The 15284-nt window shown below is 54.2% G+C and overlaps 2 protein-coding genes across 2 annotated transcripts; one reads left to right on the forward strand and one right to left on the reverse strand.

Moving 5' to 3' along the window:
* The first annotated feature begins 3723 nt into the window (after positions 1-3723).
* On the forward strand, positions 3724-5561 carry SWSAP1 (SWIM-type zinc finger 7 associated protein 1). Its single transcript, XM_036459776.2, has 2 exons — positions 3724-4003; positions 4945-5561. Exons 1-2 carry the CDS (start codon positions 3755-3757, stop codon positions 5458-5460), a joined length of 765 nt encoding a protein of 254 aa, XP_036315669.1. The 5' UTR covers positions 3724-3754; the 3' UTR covers positions 5461-5561.
* Positions 5562-7094: 1533 nt separating this feature from the next.
* Positions 7095-12825, reverse strand: EPOR (erythropoietin receptor). Its single transcript, XM_036459750.2, has 8 exons — positions 12379-12825; positions 11421-11556; positions 10946-11124; positions 10709-10866; positions 10175-10328; positions 10002-10089; positions 8179-8266; positions 7095-8068 (listed from the first exon to the last, which is right to left on the reverse strand). The coding sequence occupies exons 1-8, from the start codon at positions 12491-12493 to the stop codon at positions 7463-7465; spliced, it is 1524 nt and encodes a 507-aa protein (XP_036315643.1). The 5' UTR covers positions 12494-12825; the 3' UTR covers positions 7095-7462.
* Between the last annotated feature and the right edge of the window lie 2459 nt (positions 12826-15284).

Genomic DNA, 15284 nt, shown 5'->3' on the forward strand with positions numbered 1-15284 from the left:
AGATGTCATCCCAGACTCCACCAGGGGTGTTATGCAGCACGGAGTATTTACACCAGCGTTATTTTCGAAAATGTAAAAAATTCTGATTTCCAAACTCTAGGACCACAGACTTAGGTCAGGGATTGGGACCTCTGATATGTTAGGCATTGGTAAGTGATCAGGAGAAAACTGAAACTAGAGAAGACAATAGGACAACTGTGGGATGGAGACACAGTTTGCAACTTAAAGTGGGTGGTCAGGAAACTTCTTTCTGAGGGGATGATACCGGAGATGAGGTGTGCGGGAGAGGAGGGAGGGATCCATTAGCATACCAGGGCTGTGGGAGAAGCATTCCAGGCGGAGGGACTATCCCTGCGGTTGGAGAGTGCCTGCTGTGTTCAGGGAACGGTGTGGGGACCTATGTGGCTGGAGCGGAGTAAGTGAGGGGGAGGGGGAAGGGGTGGGCCTGTTGTGGATCACAGGGAATGAGATGAGAGCATGAAAGGATGAAATCAAAGGAGGCACAGAACCATGGGCCCTCCCCTCCCCCGCTTCCCAGACCAGAGCTCCTGTTTCCAGGGCTCACACCTCCAGTCGCACAGCTGCCTCCACCCAGGACAGGAAGCAAGCAAATTGTCAGCACGTGGACAGCACCCCTACCAAGCCTGTTGGTGCTGTCCACGGTCCTGAAAGGTTAAAATGGGGCTGCAGGGTACACCGAAGTGTCTGGGCCCGCTAGGGAGGGTGGTGGCAGCCTGAGCCTTGTCCACATCCCCATCCCATGACGGATAACCGTAGGTAGAGAACCCATATTGAGATGTACCCGCCTATTCAAGAGCATTCTTGACGTGCTCCCGTGGGTCTCACCACATCTCAAACTCAGCTCATCCAAAGCAGTGCTGTGGTTTAGAATGTCACTGAGACCATGTCCCTCCTCTGCTCAGACCCTCTTGTGGATCCCCATGCCACTAGATGTAAAAGCCAAAGTTCTGCCAATGCCGCGGAGGAGCCTTCACAGGTGCAGGGCCTCAACCTGGAATGTTCTCTCCCCCACCCCTTAGTTGCATGATTCCCCCCATGACCTCCTTCAAGCCTTTTCTCTCCTGTCAACTTCTCATTGAGGTCCTCTCCTACCACTCTATTCAGAACTGCAAAAGCAGCCAAATCATTGGTCCTCCAAACTTTCCTTCCCTGTGCAAACTTTTTTTTTTCTTCATGAACTTACATCTGCTCATAGACTATTTAAATTCCTCAGCCTCCCTCCCAAGGGATGTCAGCTAAAGATTTTGTCAACTGTTCACTACTGAGTTCCCAGTGCCCAAAACAGGATCTGGCACACCGCAGGTGCTCAACAAATAGTTGTTAAATGAATTAACTTGAGAGTGTTGATAAGTCCTTATCCTCTCACCCATCAGTCCTCCATACTCCAGGGAGCTCCTCTCTATGTTAATTGTTCTTCTATCAGAACATGAAGACAGGATTCTAAGCAGTGAGGGAAAGAAGCATTGTATGCATGAGAGGTATGCCAAACGTCCGCATCTCTGCCAATGTACGCACTCAGCCTACATTTATGAGAACCTACTGTGTGCTAGGTGCTCTTCTAGTAGCTGGGGATCCAGCAGTGAACAGCTCCTTGGTGGAGCTGACCTTCTAGGGGCAATAAAATAAGTACATAACATTAGAAGTTATACGTTATTTGAAGATATATAAAGACAGATAAGCAGTTAAAAGTGAAGCATGGCCTGGCTGGAGCGGCAACCCATGAACCAAGAGGTCGCTGGTTCGATTCCTGGTCAGGACACATGCCCAGGTAGTGAGCTTGATCCCCAGTCTATGAGAAGATGTAAGTTCATCCCCAGTAGGGGGCATGCAAGAGGCAGCCAATCAATGATTCTCTCTCATCAGTGATGTTTCTATCTCTCTCTCCCTTCTTCTCTCTCTCTCTCTCTCTCTCTCTCTCTCTCAAAAAAAAAAATCAATAAAGACATATTTTAAAAAGTGAAGTGTGTGCAGTCTTTCCCTGGTCAGGGAAAGCCTCTCTGGGTGATATTTGAGCAGAGACCTGAATGGAGTAGAAAAATGAGCCAGTGGGCTATCTGGGAGCTGGGTGCTCTAGGCAGGGGAACAGCAAATGCAAAAGACCTGAGGTGGGCTGTGTTCAGCATGTTCCCATGTATGCAACTGTGGGATCCAGTTATCACTACGGGGTGCTTGTGCATCTGTAGTGTTGCAAAGGGAGGTGAATCATGGTTTGTTGGAGGAAGGGGCTGAGGTGGTGCTTTTGACAAGGCAGTGTAACAGTGTACCTCATCTCTGTGTGTATTAGAAAGAGCTGCAGGAACATCAGCTAAAAGGAAACTGTCTCTGTGTGTGGTGGCAATGATATGATTGTATCGGTGTGTTCCACTGTGTGTACAAGGGAAGGGTGAGGGGGTGAGAAGGTAGGAGAGAGAGTGGATAGGATGCTTTGTGTCAGGATAGTGTAGGTCTGTGAGCATATGGGTGATGGGGATTCTAGAAGTGGAACATATGCAGAGATGCCATGGAGTGTGTGTGTGTGTGTGTGTGTGTGTGTGTGTGTGTGTGTGTAGCAGTGTGGGGGTACCCGACTGTGTGAGTGGTATATTGGGGGATATTATGGAACTGTGTCCTGGTCCCAGAGAGAGAAAGCCCCGGAAATCTCAGTTCCACCCTGTCCCTGGGTCTCCTGGCAACGGCACTACTTTGAAGTTACCAGGAAACAGAGTTGCTAGGGCAACAGGGCTGTGAGTGGCAGCTCTGGGGCAAAGTCTGGGTGAGGAGCCCCAGCTTGCGATCACTTGATCACTCACCTTGTTCCTCCTTTCTCCCAGTTTCTCATCAATCCTACCTTCCTTTTTTTCATTCATTTATTTAACGTGCACACAGGGTGGGGCAAGAGTAGGTTTACAGTTCTTATGGAAAATGATACAATAATTAATAATAATACAAGAATAAACTGTCTCCTGTACTCACAAACGGAAGCCTACTTTTGCCCCATCCTGTATATTGAGAATATACAATAAGCTAGTCACTGTTCTGGACACTGGAGTTATCAAGTGAACAAAGCAAAAACGGTCCCAGTCTCCCAGCCCGTTTTTTTTTCCTCCTGGTCCCTTCTTTGTTCTGTGGTGCTGCCCCCTATCCCCTTACCTCTAGCAGGACCCAAGATCCCAGGCCAAAGGAACTCCTCGCAGACCCCCGGGGACAGCTTCTGAGGTTTTGCACACCAGTGTCCCTAACAGACACTTGTGCCAGTACTCAGACCCAGAAAGAGAAGTACACAGCTTCTCCATCTCTCTGCTTCTCAATCGTCACTGGGTGACAACAGCAAAACCACAGACACATGCTCATAGCAATATTCCTCTGCGATATCATGAGCTCCATTTTACAGGTGAGCAAACTCAGACTAGGAGACTTCAGTGTGTCACTGATTCCAAGGCGTCTGCTCCCTTCACCTCTCAACCTTACATCTGTCTCTTTAGCTGATGGGCTCACAATAATAGTATTCGTACTGCTCTCCTCCGCAGACTCAATCAAGCAAAGGGCTTTCCCCCCATCAAATGCCCGTATTCCTCCCTCAGACTAGGTTAATCATCCCTTCACCTGCTAGGAGCTAGCAAAGGCCGATCTAACTTTGATGGACAGATCCATAGACCAATGGGGAAGCCAAGTGCACTGTAACCAAAGAGACCTCGGGCTGGGCGGGATTAAGAGCAGGAAGAGGCCGCCGATTGGACAGAGAGGCACGCTGTGGATGGCGGAGACGCTGAAGCGGGTGCTAAGCCCCGGGAGGGCGGCCGGGCCCCGGGAGGATACGGCCGCGGAGGTTGGGCCACCTTTGCTGCTGCTCGGCGGCCCAGGGTCCGGAAAGACAGCGCTGCTCTTCGCGGCGGCCCTGGAGGCGGCAGGGGAGGGCCGAGGCCCCGTGCTCTTCCTGACGCGGAGGCCTCCGCAAAGCCTGCCCCGCCGGACGCCGGCGGCGCTCGACCCCCTGCGGCTACAGGTAACCGGGAGGCGGGACTTGAGACGGACCAGCCAGTGGCAGGGCGGATCGGAGATTGAGTGACAACTAGACAGACCAATGAAGGGGACAAAGGAAGGACGAGCCAGAACAGGCATTCTAGGGCGGAGTCACGAATGAGGGGGGGGCGGGACTTGTGAGGTTTGTTAAAATTGAGTGAGAGAAGGACTGTCCAATGAAGGGGCGAGAGGCGGGGCCCAAAGGGTGGGATCAGGGCTGGTTGGGAGCCGGACTAACCCTGGTTGTTAGGACACGAATTGGTTCCAGGGAAGCCGGAGGCAAGGACGGAGTGAGAATGGAGGCTGGGGTGGGTTTTGCGTAGAAAGATTGACCTAAAAAAAAAAAAAAAAAGATTGACCTAGAGATTTGGCAGGAAGACATACCTTGCCTTAGGGGGTACTATCTATCTCTCTTCACTGTAATCTTGCCACTATCGCTTAAAAAATAAATAAATACAGCCCTGACCGGTTTGGCTCAGTGGATGGAGGGTCGGTCTGTGGACTGAAGGGTCCCGGGTTCGATTCCGGTCGGGGGTATGTACTTTGGTTGCGGGCACATCCCCGGTGGGGGGTGTGCAGGAGGCAGCTGATCCATGTTTCTCTCTCATGGATGTTTCTAACTCTATCCCTCTAACTTCCTCTCTGTAAAAAAATCAATTTATATATATATATATATATATATATATATATATATATATATATATATATATATGTTAAAAAAATACACCCTGTTCTGAACTAATACCGAACAGTAACGAGTGCTAAATAATTTTTTAAGGCGGGGGGGGGGGCAATAGAAGAATATATTTGACCACTCTAAGCTGCTTCATTTGGGCATTGAGGAAAGTATGCAGGGAAGCAAGGCTGTGCAAAGCTGAGAGCTGGCTTGCTGTGCTGAATGTGGCCCTTGTTTTCTCTCTCTAGAAGATCCGTTTCCAATACCCGCCCTCAACTCAAGACCTTCTTCAGCTCCTGTGCTCTGCCCATGAGGCCCGGGGACCAGCCCCCTTCCTCCTGCTGCTCGATGGGCTGGAGGAGTACCTCGCCCAAGACGCGGAGCCCCAGGAAGCTGCCCACCTGGCTGCCCTGCTTCTGGACACAGCTGCCCACTTCAGCCACCAGGTTGGGCCTGGCCGAGGCTGTGGGCTCATTGTGGCCCTGCAGACCCAGGAGGAAGGAGACAGTGGTGATGCCCTGCAGCTGTCGCTTCTCCAGAGGTACTTCCCTGCCCAGTGCTGGCTGCAGCCAGTTGCACCAGGCCCAGGGCCGCGCTGCTTCAGAGCCTGCCTGGAGCCAGGCGGGCTGGGGCCCAGGGCAGAGTGGAGTGTGGCTTTCCAGCCTGATGGAGAGATGACCATCGCCCCCTGGCCTCCCCCGGCTGGTGACTCCAGCTCAAACGAGGCTTCAGGCTCTGGAGGCCAGCCTGGAGCTGTGGTGTAGGACCACCTTTCTGCCTGTTTCCCATGGCTGGATACTTAACTCAGGGACGTGCACAGAGTTAAAAACCTAAAGAATGTAAAGTGCTTTTTCTCTTTTCAAAATAGCATTATCATGTATATATTGTACCCTGTCAAATTGTTTATTTTTATAAACAATATTTTATATTATTTAGTTTTGCTGTTTTTAACTTTATAAAAATTTTATTAGGAATATAATCTTTGAGACTTTCTTCTTCTCCCCCTCAACATTATTGCTACGAATTGGCCACATTTTTAGTCCATTTCTTTCTTTCTTTTTTTTGTTAATCTTCACCCATTGATATTTTTTCCATTGATTTTTGGAGTGGTAGGGAGGGAGGGAGAAACATCTGTGTGAGAGAAACACATCGATTGGTTGCCTCCTTCAACCCAGGTACGTGTCGTTGATCAGAATCAAACTCAGACCACTCAGTGGGCAGGCTAACACTAACCACTGAACATACCGGCCAGGGCTTTAGTCAGTTTCTTTTTCCCTACTGTATATAATTCCAATGTATCTATCAGATTGACTTATTCACTGCTATGAGCATTGTTGCACGCATGTCTTCGTATATGTGTGAGGGTTTTTAGACTATATACCTAGAAATTGAATTGCTGCAGCAGAATATGCATATGTTCAGCTTTTGTAAGTTATGCCAAACTTATAAAAAATGGTTAAACTTGCCCTGGCCAGTGAGGCTCAGTTGACTAGAGTGTTGTCCTGTGCACCAAAGAGTCTCAGGTCAGGATAAATATCCAGGTTGTGGGTTTGATCCCTGGTCGGAGTGGGTACAGGAGGCAGCTGATCAATGTTTCTTTCCTACTCCTATCCTCTCTAGAATCAATGAAAAACATATCCTAGTGTGAGGATTAAATAATAATAGTAAGTGTTTAAACTTGAACTCCCATTGAACCCACTTCATAACATTTGTTGTCATCAGAACGCTTCCTTAGAATAGGGCCTGATATAGAATAAAGCCCTGTGAATTAATGTTGTTACTGCTACTGGGAGAGACAAGCTAGAGCCCATTAAATAGCTTTCCTTTCTCTGGGGGCACAGCCCAACTACATTTCCCAGCCATCCTTGCTTCTGGCTGAGGCTGTGTGACCATTTCTGGCCATTGGCGCCCCCTTCTAGGTTAGAGCCTTAAAATGGCCCACAGAATCCTTTCTCTCCCTTTGCTTGCTGGCTGGTTGGATGCAGAGGATTTACCTAAAGACCCCAGGGTGCCTTAGCTGGCTTGGCTCAATGGATAAAGCATCAGCCTGTGGACGGAAGGTCCCAGGTTCGATTCTGGCCAAGGGCACAAGCCCGGGTTTTTCGGGTTCGATCCCCAGTAGGGGGCATGCAGGAGGCATTCAGGAGGTAACCGATCAATGATTCTCTCTCATCCACGATTCTCATCGTTGATGTTTCCATCACTCCTCCCTTCTTTTCTGAAATCAATAAAGAAATATATTTTAAAAAATAATAAAGACCCCACGGTGACGCTGGGTGGGGAAGCTAGAGACCAGAGGAGTCTCAGCTCTGACTCGTCCCAGGGACGGCTGCCCACCTGTCTGAACTGAAACGTGAGAGAGACTAATTGTGGTAAGCCACTTCTGGCAGCTAGTGTCACTTTTAGTGGTTAGTCCATTTTATTATGATGATTATTCGGACTTCCAAGTCCTGACTTTCAAACTGAGCTCACAGTCTTTTATACTGTTCCCCTATATAGCCTGAGCCATAAGAGCAGCAATATACCTATCCGTCTATGTCCATATATCTACACATATATTTATACATATATATAAAACAAAAAAAAATACACCTGTACATTTAGAAATACTGCAAGGTTGTGACTTCCTGAGGGTGGGTTAGGCACAGAGCCAAGATCAGAAATGCCCCTGGTCCCGAGGGAGGCCTCACGGGCCTGCGAGATGGGCCTGGGCCCTAGACCAGCACAGAGGCCATGCTGGGCCGCCAGCATCTGAGGACTAGAGTCCTAGGAGCAGGCCACATAGCTGGGAGGCGAAGGCTCGGGAGCCGGGACAAGGTTATTCTCGTAAGGGTTGGAGTAGGGGCCATTGGATGAGTCCCCCTTGACTCCCTGGAAGCCCCCTGAGCTGTAGTCAGTTGAGATGCCAGAGTCCGACACCACGAGGTACAGGTACTTCAGGTGGGGTGGGGTGGGGGGCAGCTCAGGGGGCAGCGCCCTTGGGCGCAAGAGCTGGGAGCTGGGGTCCAGGATGGTGTACTCAAAGCTGGCCGCTGAGGCCCCCTCTGGTTTCAGGGCCAAAACCGATGAGCAGGAGGATGCTTCTGAGCCTTCATCCGTGGCTGCTATGTCCAGACCGCCACCAGACTGCGGGGGGTCCTCGCTGGGTGGGCTCCTGGGCAGCAACCACCTGTCCAGCACCAGGTAGGTGTCCTGGGCCCGCTCACCGTCCACTGGCTGCAGCAGGGGCCCCTCATCATCTGTCCTTGGCTCCACTAAGGGGGTCACCCCCCAGCAGCGTTCAGAAAGGACTTCCAGTGGGGCAGGTGGGTCCTCTGCGAAGGGGGTACAGGGGCTCCACCACAGACAGCCGTCCTTCTGATACAGCCACAGCTGGGGGAACAGCACAGCCAGCTCAGAAACACACAGCCAGCTTTGGCCACAGGGGCGGGGACACCACAGGCTGGGGGGGAGGGGCGGGGACACACGACCAGACCACCTACCTGGAAGTTACCCTTGTGGGTGGTGAAAAGGCCCTCAAATTCACTCTCGGGGCTTGGGATGCCAGGCCAGATCTTCTGCTTCAGAGTCCTGGTGAGACCAAAAGAAACAAGTCCATGGGCAGGTGTCCTTGAACATACTTCTATCCAGTCACAGGGGCACAGATACTCCGGCCTCTGGTGATTGTGATGAAGGCAGAAGAGCACATAGGGGCTTTGGCTGAAGCATCTGTAGAGACCGACAGGAACGCAACCGAGACAGAGTTTTGAAGGACGTATAGGAGTTCAATATACAGTGCCTCATGCCCCTCGAAACCCGGCCCAGCTTGCCAGGAGGTCCATTCTGTCACTTCTCTCACTCCTCCCCCTGGTTCCCCAAGGCATTCAGAATAAAGCGCAATCTCCTCCCCATAGCCGTGCAGGCAACCCTGCCTATTTTCTTTCTTTTTTAATATATTTTATTGAGTTTTCACAGAGAGGAAGGGAGAGAGAGAGTTAGAAAGATCAATGAGAGAGAAACATCAATCAGCCACCCCCTGCACACCACCCACTGGGGATGTGCCCGCAATCAAAGCACATGCCCTTCACTGGAATTGAACCCGGGACCTTCCAGTCCGCAGGCCGGCGCTCTATCCACCGAGCCAAACCAGCCAGGGCAACCCTGCCTATTTTCACCCCTATTCCTTCATTCCCCTCATCACCCCCCACTCCCTCCTGACACACTCTGTTCTGGCCATAGCGCTCTTCCTGAAGCTGCGTCATTGCTCCAAGCTCGTTCCCACCTCGGGGCCTTTGCACAACTGTTGTTTCTTCTCCCTGCTTTTCATGGCAGCTTCCTCCCAACCTTCAGATTCCTACTCCGAGGTCACCGCCCAGAGGTCTTCCCTGACCATGCTGCCATGTCCCCATAGCCAGTTCTGTGATAATCACTCGTCATAATTTATCATCAAATATCTGCTGGTTCCCTTGTTTGTTGTCTGACTCAACTATGAGATCCACTGGGACATGTTTGGCTTGTTCGCCACTCTCTTCCCTGAGCCTAATACATAGTTGACACTCAATATGTATTTCCAACTGAATAAATGAGCAGAGCCTTTATTCCTTTTTTTTTTTTTTTTTTTTTTTTTAATGAGCAGAGCCTTTAAAGACAACTAGGAAGATTGCTAAGCAGACAGGGCAGGAATCGCATTCCGGGCAGAAGGAACAGCTTGTGTCAAAGCTTGGTGGTATGAAACCATATGGTATGTGCTTAGGATTACAACCCTCAGGAGGAACAGTCAGATCATAAATCGTCTGAAGAGCTTAACAGAAGGGAAGAAACGCAAGGGCTTACCTCTTTCCATTAAGCCCTTCTCGCTGACTTTACAAAAGTAAAGGAATTTGCAAAGGAATCTAAAAGGGGAAAACCAGATGACTGTCCCCCAGCATATTTTAACCAAGAATCTGGGTCTGACCGAAACCAATTTGGTTCAGTGGATAGAGCATCAGCCTGTGGACTGAAGGGTCCCAGGTTCAATTCCGGTCAAGGGCATGTACCTTGGTTGTGGGCACATCCCCAGTGGGGGGGTGTGCAGGAGGCAGCTGGTCGATGTTTCTAGCTCTCTATTCCTTTCCCTTCCTCTCTGTAAAAAATCAATAAAATATATTTTTTTAAAAAGAAAAAAGAATCTGGGTCTGTCTGGTCTGGCTTGCAACCCAGCCCTGCCACTGACTCCTTACTGTTTGGCCTTGGGCAGGTGCCTGCCTCTCTGAGCCTAGGTTTCCACAAGGAAAGGGGTGACTTAGTGGGGAGGGGTCTGGATCAGACAACCGAGTGGGGTGCTCACCGGCGGTGCGAGAGGAGGGCGAACACGGCCAACAGCAGCAGGATGAGCACGAGGATGAGGGAGAGCGTCAGGATGAGCGGGTCCAGGTCTGGAGAGCCAGGAACAGGTCAAGGCAGTGGGCTTTGCCCCACGCTCAGCCCCAGCCCCTCCTGCACCCCAACCCGGGGCCTCACCACTGGCTGTCAGCAGCGACGCGGGCTCCGACCAAGCGCTCCAGAAGCCGTCGAAGCTCGGCTCGGCCATCCGCGCGCGCACCGCGAAGGTGTAGCGCGTCCCGCGCCGCAGGTTGCTCAGCACGCACTCCGTGCGGCCGTCCAGGATCTCCACCTGGCCGCGCGGGCGGTCACAGGCGGGCGGGGCGGGCCAATCAGGGAAAGGAAGGACGGACCAATCAGAGAAAGGAAGGACGGGCGCCCGAGGACCAGTGAGAGCAGGAGACGGGGCTCCAGGAGGGCTCGGGGCCAATCAGGATGAGGGCCCAGAGCATGGAGGGGGCGGGGCCCTGAAGGCGGTCTAGGGTTTGGGACTGGGATTTGGAGAAAAGGGTCTTGTCGGCGGGCGCGGAGCGGTCAGGGGCCCCAGGGCCATGGGATGTCGGGCGTCAGGGGCGGACCCGGAGGGGCGAGGCCGCGGTGACCGTCTGGGCGGGACTCAGAGGGGCTGCACCTCTGGTAGAGCTGGGGGTGGGCGGCAGGGGCGAGTCTCACCTTCCGCGCGCTCCCCGCGGCGCCGCCTGCGGAGATGTTCACCTCGTAGCGGATGAGGCTCGCCATGGGGGCCCCAGGAGGTGGGAGCCAGCGCAGCACCACGTGGCCGCCCTCGTCCGCGCGCCGCGCCTCTAGCCCCGCGGGGGGGTCCAGGAGCACTGCGGGGAAGGGCAGCTCTGGTGGGCGGGGACCGAGACCTCCCTCCAGCCTTCCCCACCCCATGGCCGGCGGACTTACCCACTTCGTTGATCTGGATGACTCGGCGGTAGCGTGGCGCGCCGGACGCGGCCGCCGTGACGCGCAGCTCCAAGGGCACGAAGCTCGACGTGTCGGCCGTGGGCAGCGAGCACCAGAAGCGCACCGCCCCGCGGGCCGCGGGGGCCTGGTGCAGGCGGCACGGCTTCCACTGCTCACCCCTGAGTGCGGAGGGACCCGGGAGGGAAGGGGGAGCAAGTTGGTCGTATGGACCGGACCAGGTTCATTTCGGTCCTTTACCGCGAGGGGGCGCCCCGGAGCCAGGGACGGACCTGATGGAGAGGCGGCGGCGGTCCCAGCCCCGAGGCGCGGAGCCGCGCTCCACCGGGGACCACCGGGGCGCTCCGGCCCCGGCCGCTAGGGGGAGTGTCAGGGCTGAGACCGCGGGCTTCCCGCCGGCAGGGGAGGTGCCAACCCCGCCCGCCCCTGCACCCTGGGCGGCGGGTGGAGTTCTCACTCGAGCTGGTAGGAGAAGCTGTAGTTGTCGGGGCTCACCCCCGCGCTGGCCGCTTCCTCCCAGAAGCACACCAGGTCCTCCAGCCGCTCGGTGAAGCACAGGAGCTCCTGGTGCCCGTGGGCCACCAGCAGGGCCGCTGGGGAGGACGGGGGCGAGGGGAAGAAGGGTCAGGCGAGAGCCGAGCCCCGTCGTCGGACCACAGCGCCCGCCCCCTCTTTCCCGGCGCCTGTGCGGGCCGATAAGACGAAAGCCCCACCCAGCTCTCCACCCGGGCAGGGCCCCGGAGGGGGGCGCGGAGGGGGCGCCTCCCGAACGCCCAGGCCGGGGTTACCTGCCTTATGGCTGCCCCCACGCACCCCGTCCAGCCCGCAGCCCGCGGAGCCGAGCGCAGCAGCGGGTCTCCGCAGCCCGCCCCCGCCGCGGCCCGGGCACCCCAGCCGGTGTGTGTGTGCGGGAGGCGGGGCCCCTATCGGACCCCGCAGGCTCCCGGCTCCCGATAGCGCCAACCGTGCCCCCGCCCCCGCCCCCGCCCTCAGCCCCGGCCGCGAGGGACCCGGAGCCGCACGCCAACCGTGTTTACAGTCCCCTGCGGCCCGGCCCTGAGACTCGGACCCGGGCCTCCCTCCCTCCCTCCCTCCCTCCCCCTCCCTGGAGGTCCGCTAGGCCCTCTCCCCACAGGGACTCCAGACCCAGCACCACTCCGGCCCTATGAGGATGTAGTATGGCCCAGACTCCCTGAAAAAAGGTTTCTCTCCAGCGGTACCCCCAGAACTCAGGCCGGGGACTCGGACCCCTAGAACCCAGGCCGGGGACTCGGACCCGGCGGGCCCCAGCAGAACCAACCGCCCTAGGGCTTCAGACCCCAGCTCGGTCCTCGGGTCCAAGGCCGACGGTCCCGGCCCCTGCATCGCCCTCCAGGACCGCGTCGGGGTCCACGCACAGCTCCATCCCTCCTTACCTTTGCTTTCAAACTTGGGGCCCGGGGCGTTAGGAGGGGGAGCCAGGGCGGCCCCGGTGAGCAGGAGCCAGAGGGAGCCGACTCCAGGCCAGAGGGGCGCCCCGAGGTGGTCCATGATGCAGCCCCGGGGTGGGCGGGGGGGCAGCGCTCCTTCTCCACGCTGCCTCCACCTCTGGCACAGTCCTCAGCTGGGTCAGCAGTTGCCTCCACCGGACACAGCTGGCCAGGCCCTTCCCGGCCGGGCGCCTCCGTGCGGCAGCCTCCCCGAGGGGGCGGGGCCGCGGGGCCGGGGCTGCGATAAGCGGGAGGCGGCCGCCCGCCAGGCCCCGCGGGAGGAGGCAGGGGCCCTCCCGGCCTCCCGCGGCCGCTCCGAGGGCGGGAAGCCCGCGGGGTTTCTGTATGCGAAGCACTTCCTCGCTGTGTGACCTTGGGCAGGTGACTACCTTATCGGAGCTTCAGCAAATTGGCCTGGCGTATAGCAAACATTCCAAAAATGCAAGTGACTGATATTATCGTGTTCATCAACATTTCCCAGTCTGGGTGGGAATAAATAATAAAATCGCAATAGCGATGACTAACTCTTGAGTGTTTGCACAATGCTAGGCAGTGCTGCAGACTCTGTATTATAGGACTCTGGGTAAAATTGGTATACTCTGGAGGGTGAGATTTTGCTTTTTTGGGGGGGAAAATGTAGTTTACATCTGTATATTCGGCATTTTATAAGGAGTGTGGAGTTCTCTTAATAATGTGGCAAGAAGCTGAAACCGGTTTGGCTGAGTGGATAGAGCGTTGGTCTGCAGACTGAAAGGTCCCAGGTTCGATTCCGGTCAGTGGCATGTACATTGGTTGCGGGCACATCCCCAGTAAGGGGTGTGCAGGAGGCAGCTGGTCGATGTTTCTCTCTCATCAATGTTTCGGACTCTATCCCTCTCTCTTCCTCTCTGTAAAAAAATCAATAAAGTATATATATTATATATATTTATATATATTTTATATATATACATATATATTTTATTGATTTTTTACAGAGAGGAAGGGAGAGAGGTAGAGAGCTAGAAACGTCGATGAGAGAGAAACATCGGCCAGCTGCCTCCTGCACACCCCTTACTGGAGATGTGCCCGCAACCAATGTACATGCCGGTGACCGGAATCGAACCTGGGACCCTTCAGTCCACAGACCGACGCTCTACCGCTGAGCCAAACCGGTTTCAGCAATAATAAAGCATATTTTTAAAAAATAATGTGGCAAGTCATTCTAGAACAAACCATGAAAGCTATTTGCTTGGGCTGAGCTTAAATGGGATAAACACCCCACAGGGGTACATGCCTGGGAAGGGGTGATTCCTGCCTGATGGCTCCTCCCTGCCCCAGATTAGCCCATTAACCGCTCCATCCCCTGGAGCACGGCGATTGGTTCCGGGCGGGCATGTGGTCCAAATGCAGTCAGTGAGCTCCCATCCTAGGACTGGACCGGGCCTCCCTGGGAAAGGGGCTGCTGCTTCCTACTGGACAACAGGGGAGGCAGATGGAGCAGCCGGGGCATCTCTGCCCGGAGGGAAGAAACCGCAGATGGCGAGACAACAGGGCATTTGACCAGCTGTTCCCTCTGCCTGGAAGGTTCTTCCTCTAAATATCAGGGATCACTCCTTCACCTTGTTCAGGCCTCTGCCCAAATGTGGCCTTCTCAACAAAGTCCTCTCTGATCACCCTGTTTAAAACAGCACCCTACCATCCCACACTCCCCATCACCCTTCAATGGCTTATTTTCCCCCCTCAAATATGTTTCTTTATTGATTTCAGAGAGGAAGGGAGAGGGAGAGAGAGAGAAACATCTAGGATGAGAATCATTGATCAGCTGCCTCCAGCATGTCCCAGTGGTATTAAGCCCACAACCCATGCATATGTCCTTGGCCGGAATCAAACCTGGAACCCTTCAGTCCGCAGGTCAGTGCTCTATCCACTGAGCCAAACCAGCTAGGGCTAAATGGCTTATTATTATTATTATTATTATTATTATTATTATTATTATTACTAAATGGCTGGTGCACAAAATTCATGATGGGAAGGGTCCCAGGGATCAGGCCCTTCTGGCTGTCCTGGGGCCTTCTTTCATTCTGTACTGCCCCTCGTGGTCAGCACACGTCATAGCAAGCAATTGAACTCCCGGGCTCCTGGTCTAACTCCTGAGAGGACACTTTGCATATTAACCATACACACACACACACACACACACACACACACACACACACACACATACACACACTAGAGGCCTGGTGCATGAAATTTGTGCATGGGGGGGTGTCCCTCAGCCCAGCCTGCACCCTCTCCAGTCTGGGACTCCACAATCCGGGGACTGTTGGCTCCTAACCATTCATCTGCCTGCCTGCTTGATCGGCCCTAACCACTCTGCCTGATGGCTTGCTTGCCCCCAACTGCTCCCCCCCCAGCTTGCTCACCGCTAACTGCCTCTGCCTCAGCCCCACCACCATGGCTTTGTCTGGAAGGATGTCCGGAAGGTCTCCTGGTCTAATTAGCATATTACCCTTTTATTAGTATAGACTAGTATAGCCCTGCACACAAATCCATGCACCAGTAGCTCGCTGCTGCCCTCTGGTAGCACTCCGCCCGCTGCCCTGCCCTCCTGTAGCTCTCTTTCACCCCCTCCCTCCCTCATAGCTTGCTGCCCTGCCCCCTCCTGTAACTCTCTGCTGCCCACTTGTAGCCAGTAGCTCGCAGCCCCACCCTCCTGCTGATCCATGATCCGGTTGTTACATGGTCAGTAGTTATGCTTCACGGCATAAGGATCATTTGCATATTACATCTTTATTATATAGGATTTTTGCATCCTCTGTGGGTAATATCACCTAATGTGTATGATGTTTTATTGATTCACTGCCCTCAGCAGT

The sequence above is a fragment of the Pipistrellus kuhlii genome, unplaced genomic scaffold, assembly GCF_014108245.1.
Source record: "Pipistrellus kuhlii isolate mPipKuh1 unplaced genomic scaffold, mPipKuh1.p scaffold_m20_p_30, whole genome shotgun sequence".
Classification (NCBI taxonomy): Eukaryota; Metazoa; Chordata; class Mammalia; order Chiroptera; family Vespertilionidae; genus Pipistrellus; species Pipistrellus kuhlii.

What these genes read in the sequence shown, in the direction of transcription:
- SWSAP1 (XM_036459776.2), top strand. Translation starts at nt 3,755, where the DNA reads ATGGCGGAGACGCTGAAGCGGGTGCTAAGCCCCGGGAGGGCGGCCGGG. An exon ending in TCGACCCCCTGCGGCTACAG is followed by an intron (nt 4,004 to 4,944) that starts GTAACCGGGAGG and finishes TTCTCTCTCTAG; the next exon opens with AAGATCCGTTTCCAATACCC.
- EPOR (XM_036459750.2), bottom strand. Translation starts at nt 12,493, where the DNA reads ATGGACCACCTCGGGGCGCCCCTCTGGCCTGGAGTCGGCTCCCTCTGG. An exon ending in GTCGCTGCTGACAGCCAGTG is followed by an intron (nt 10,090 to 10,174) that starts GTGAGGCCCCGG and finishes CTGGCTCTCCAG; the next exon opens with ACCTGGACCCGCTCATCCTG. An exon ending in CCCACAAGGGTAACTTCCAG is followed by an intron (nt 8,069 to 8,178) that starts GTAGGTGGTCTG and finishes CTGTTCCCCCAG; the next exon opens with CTGTGGCTGTATCAGAAGGA.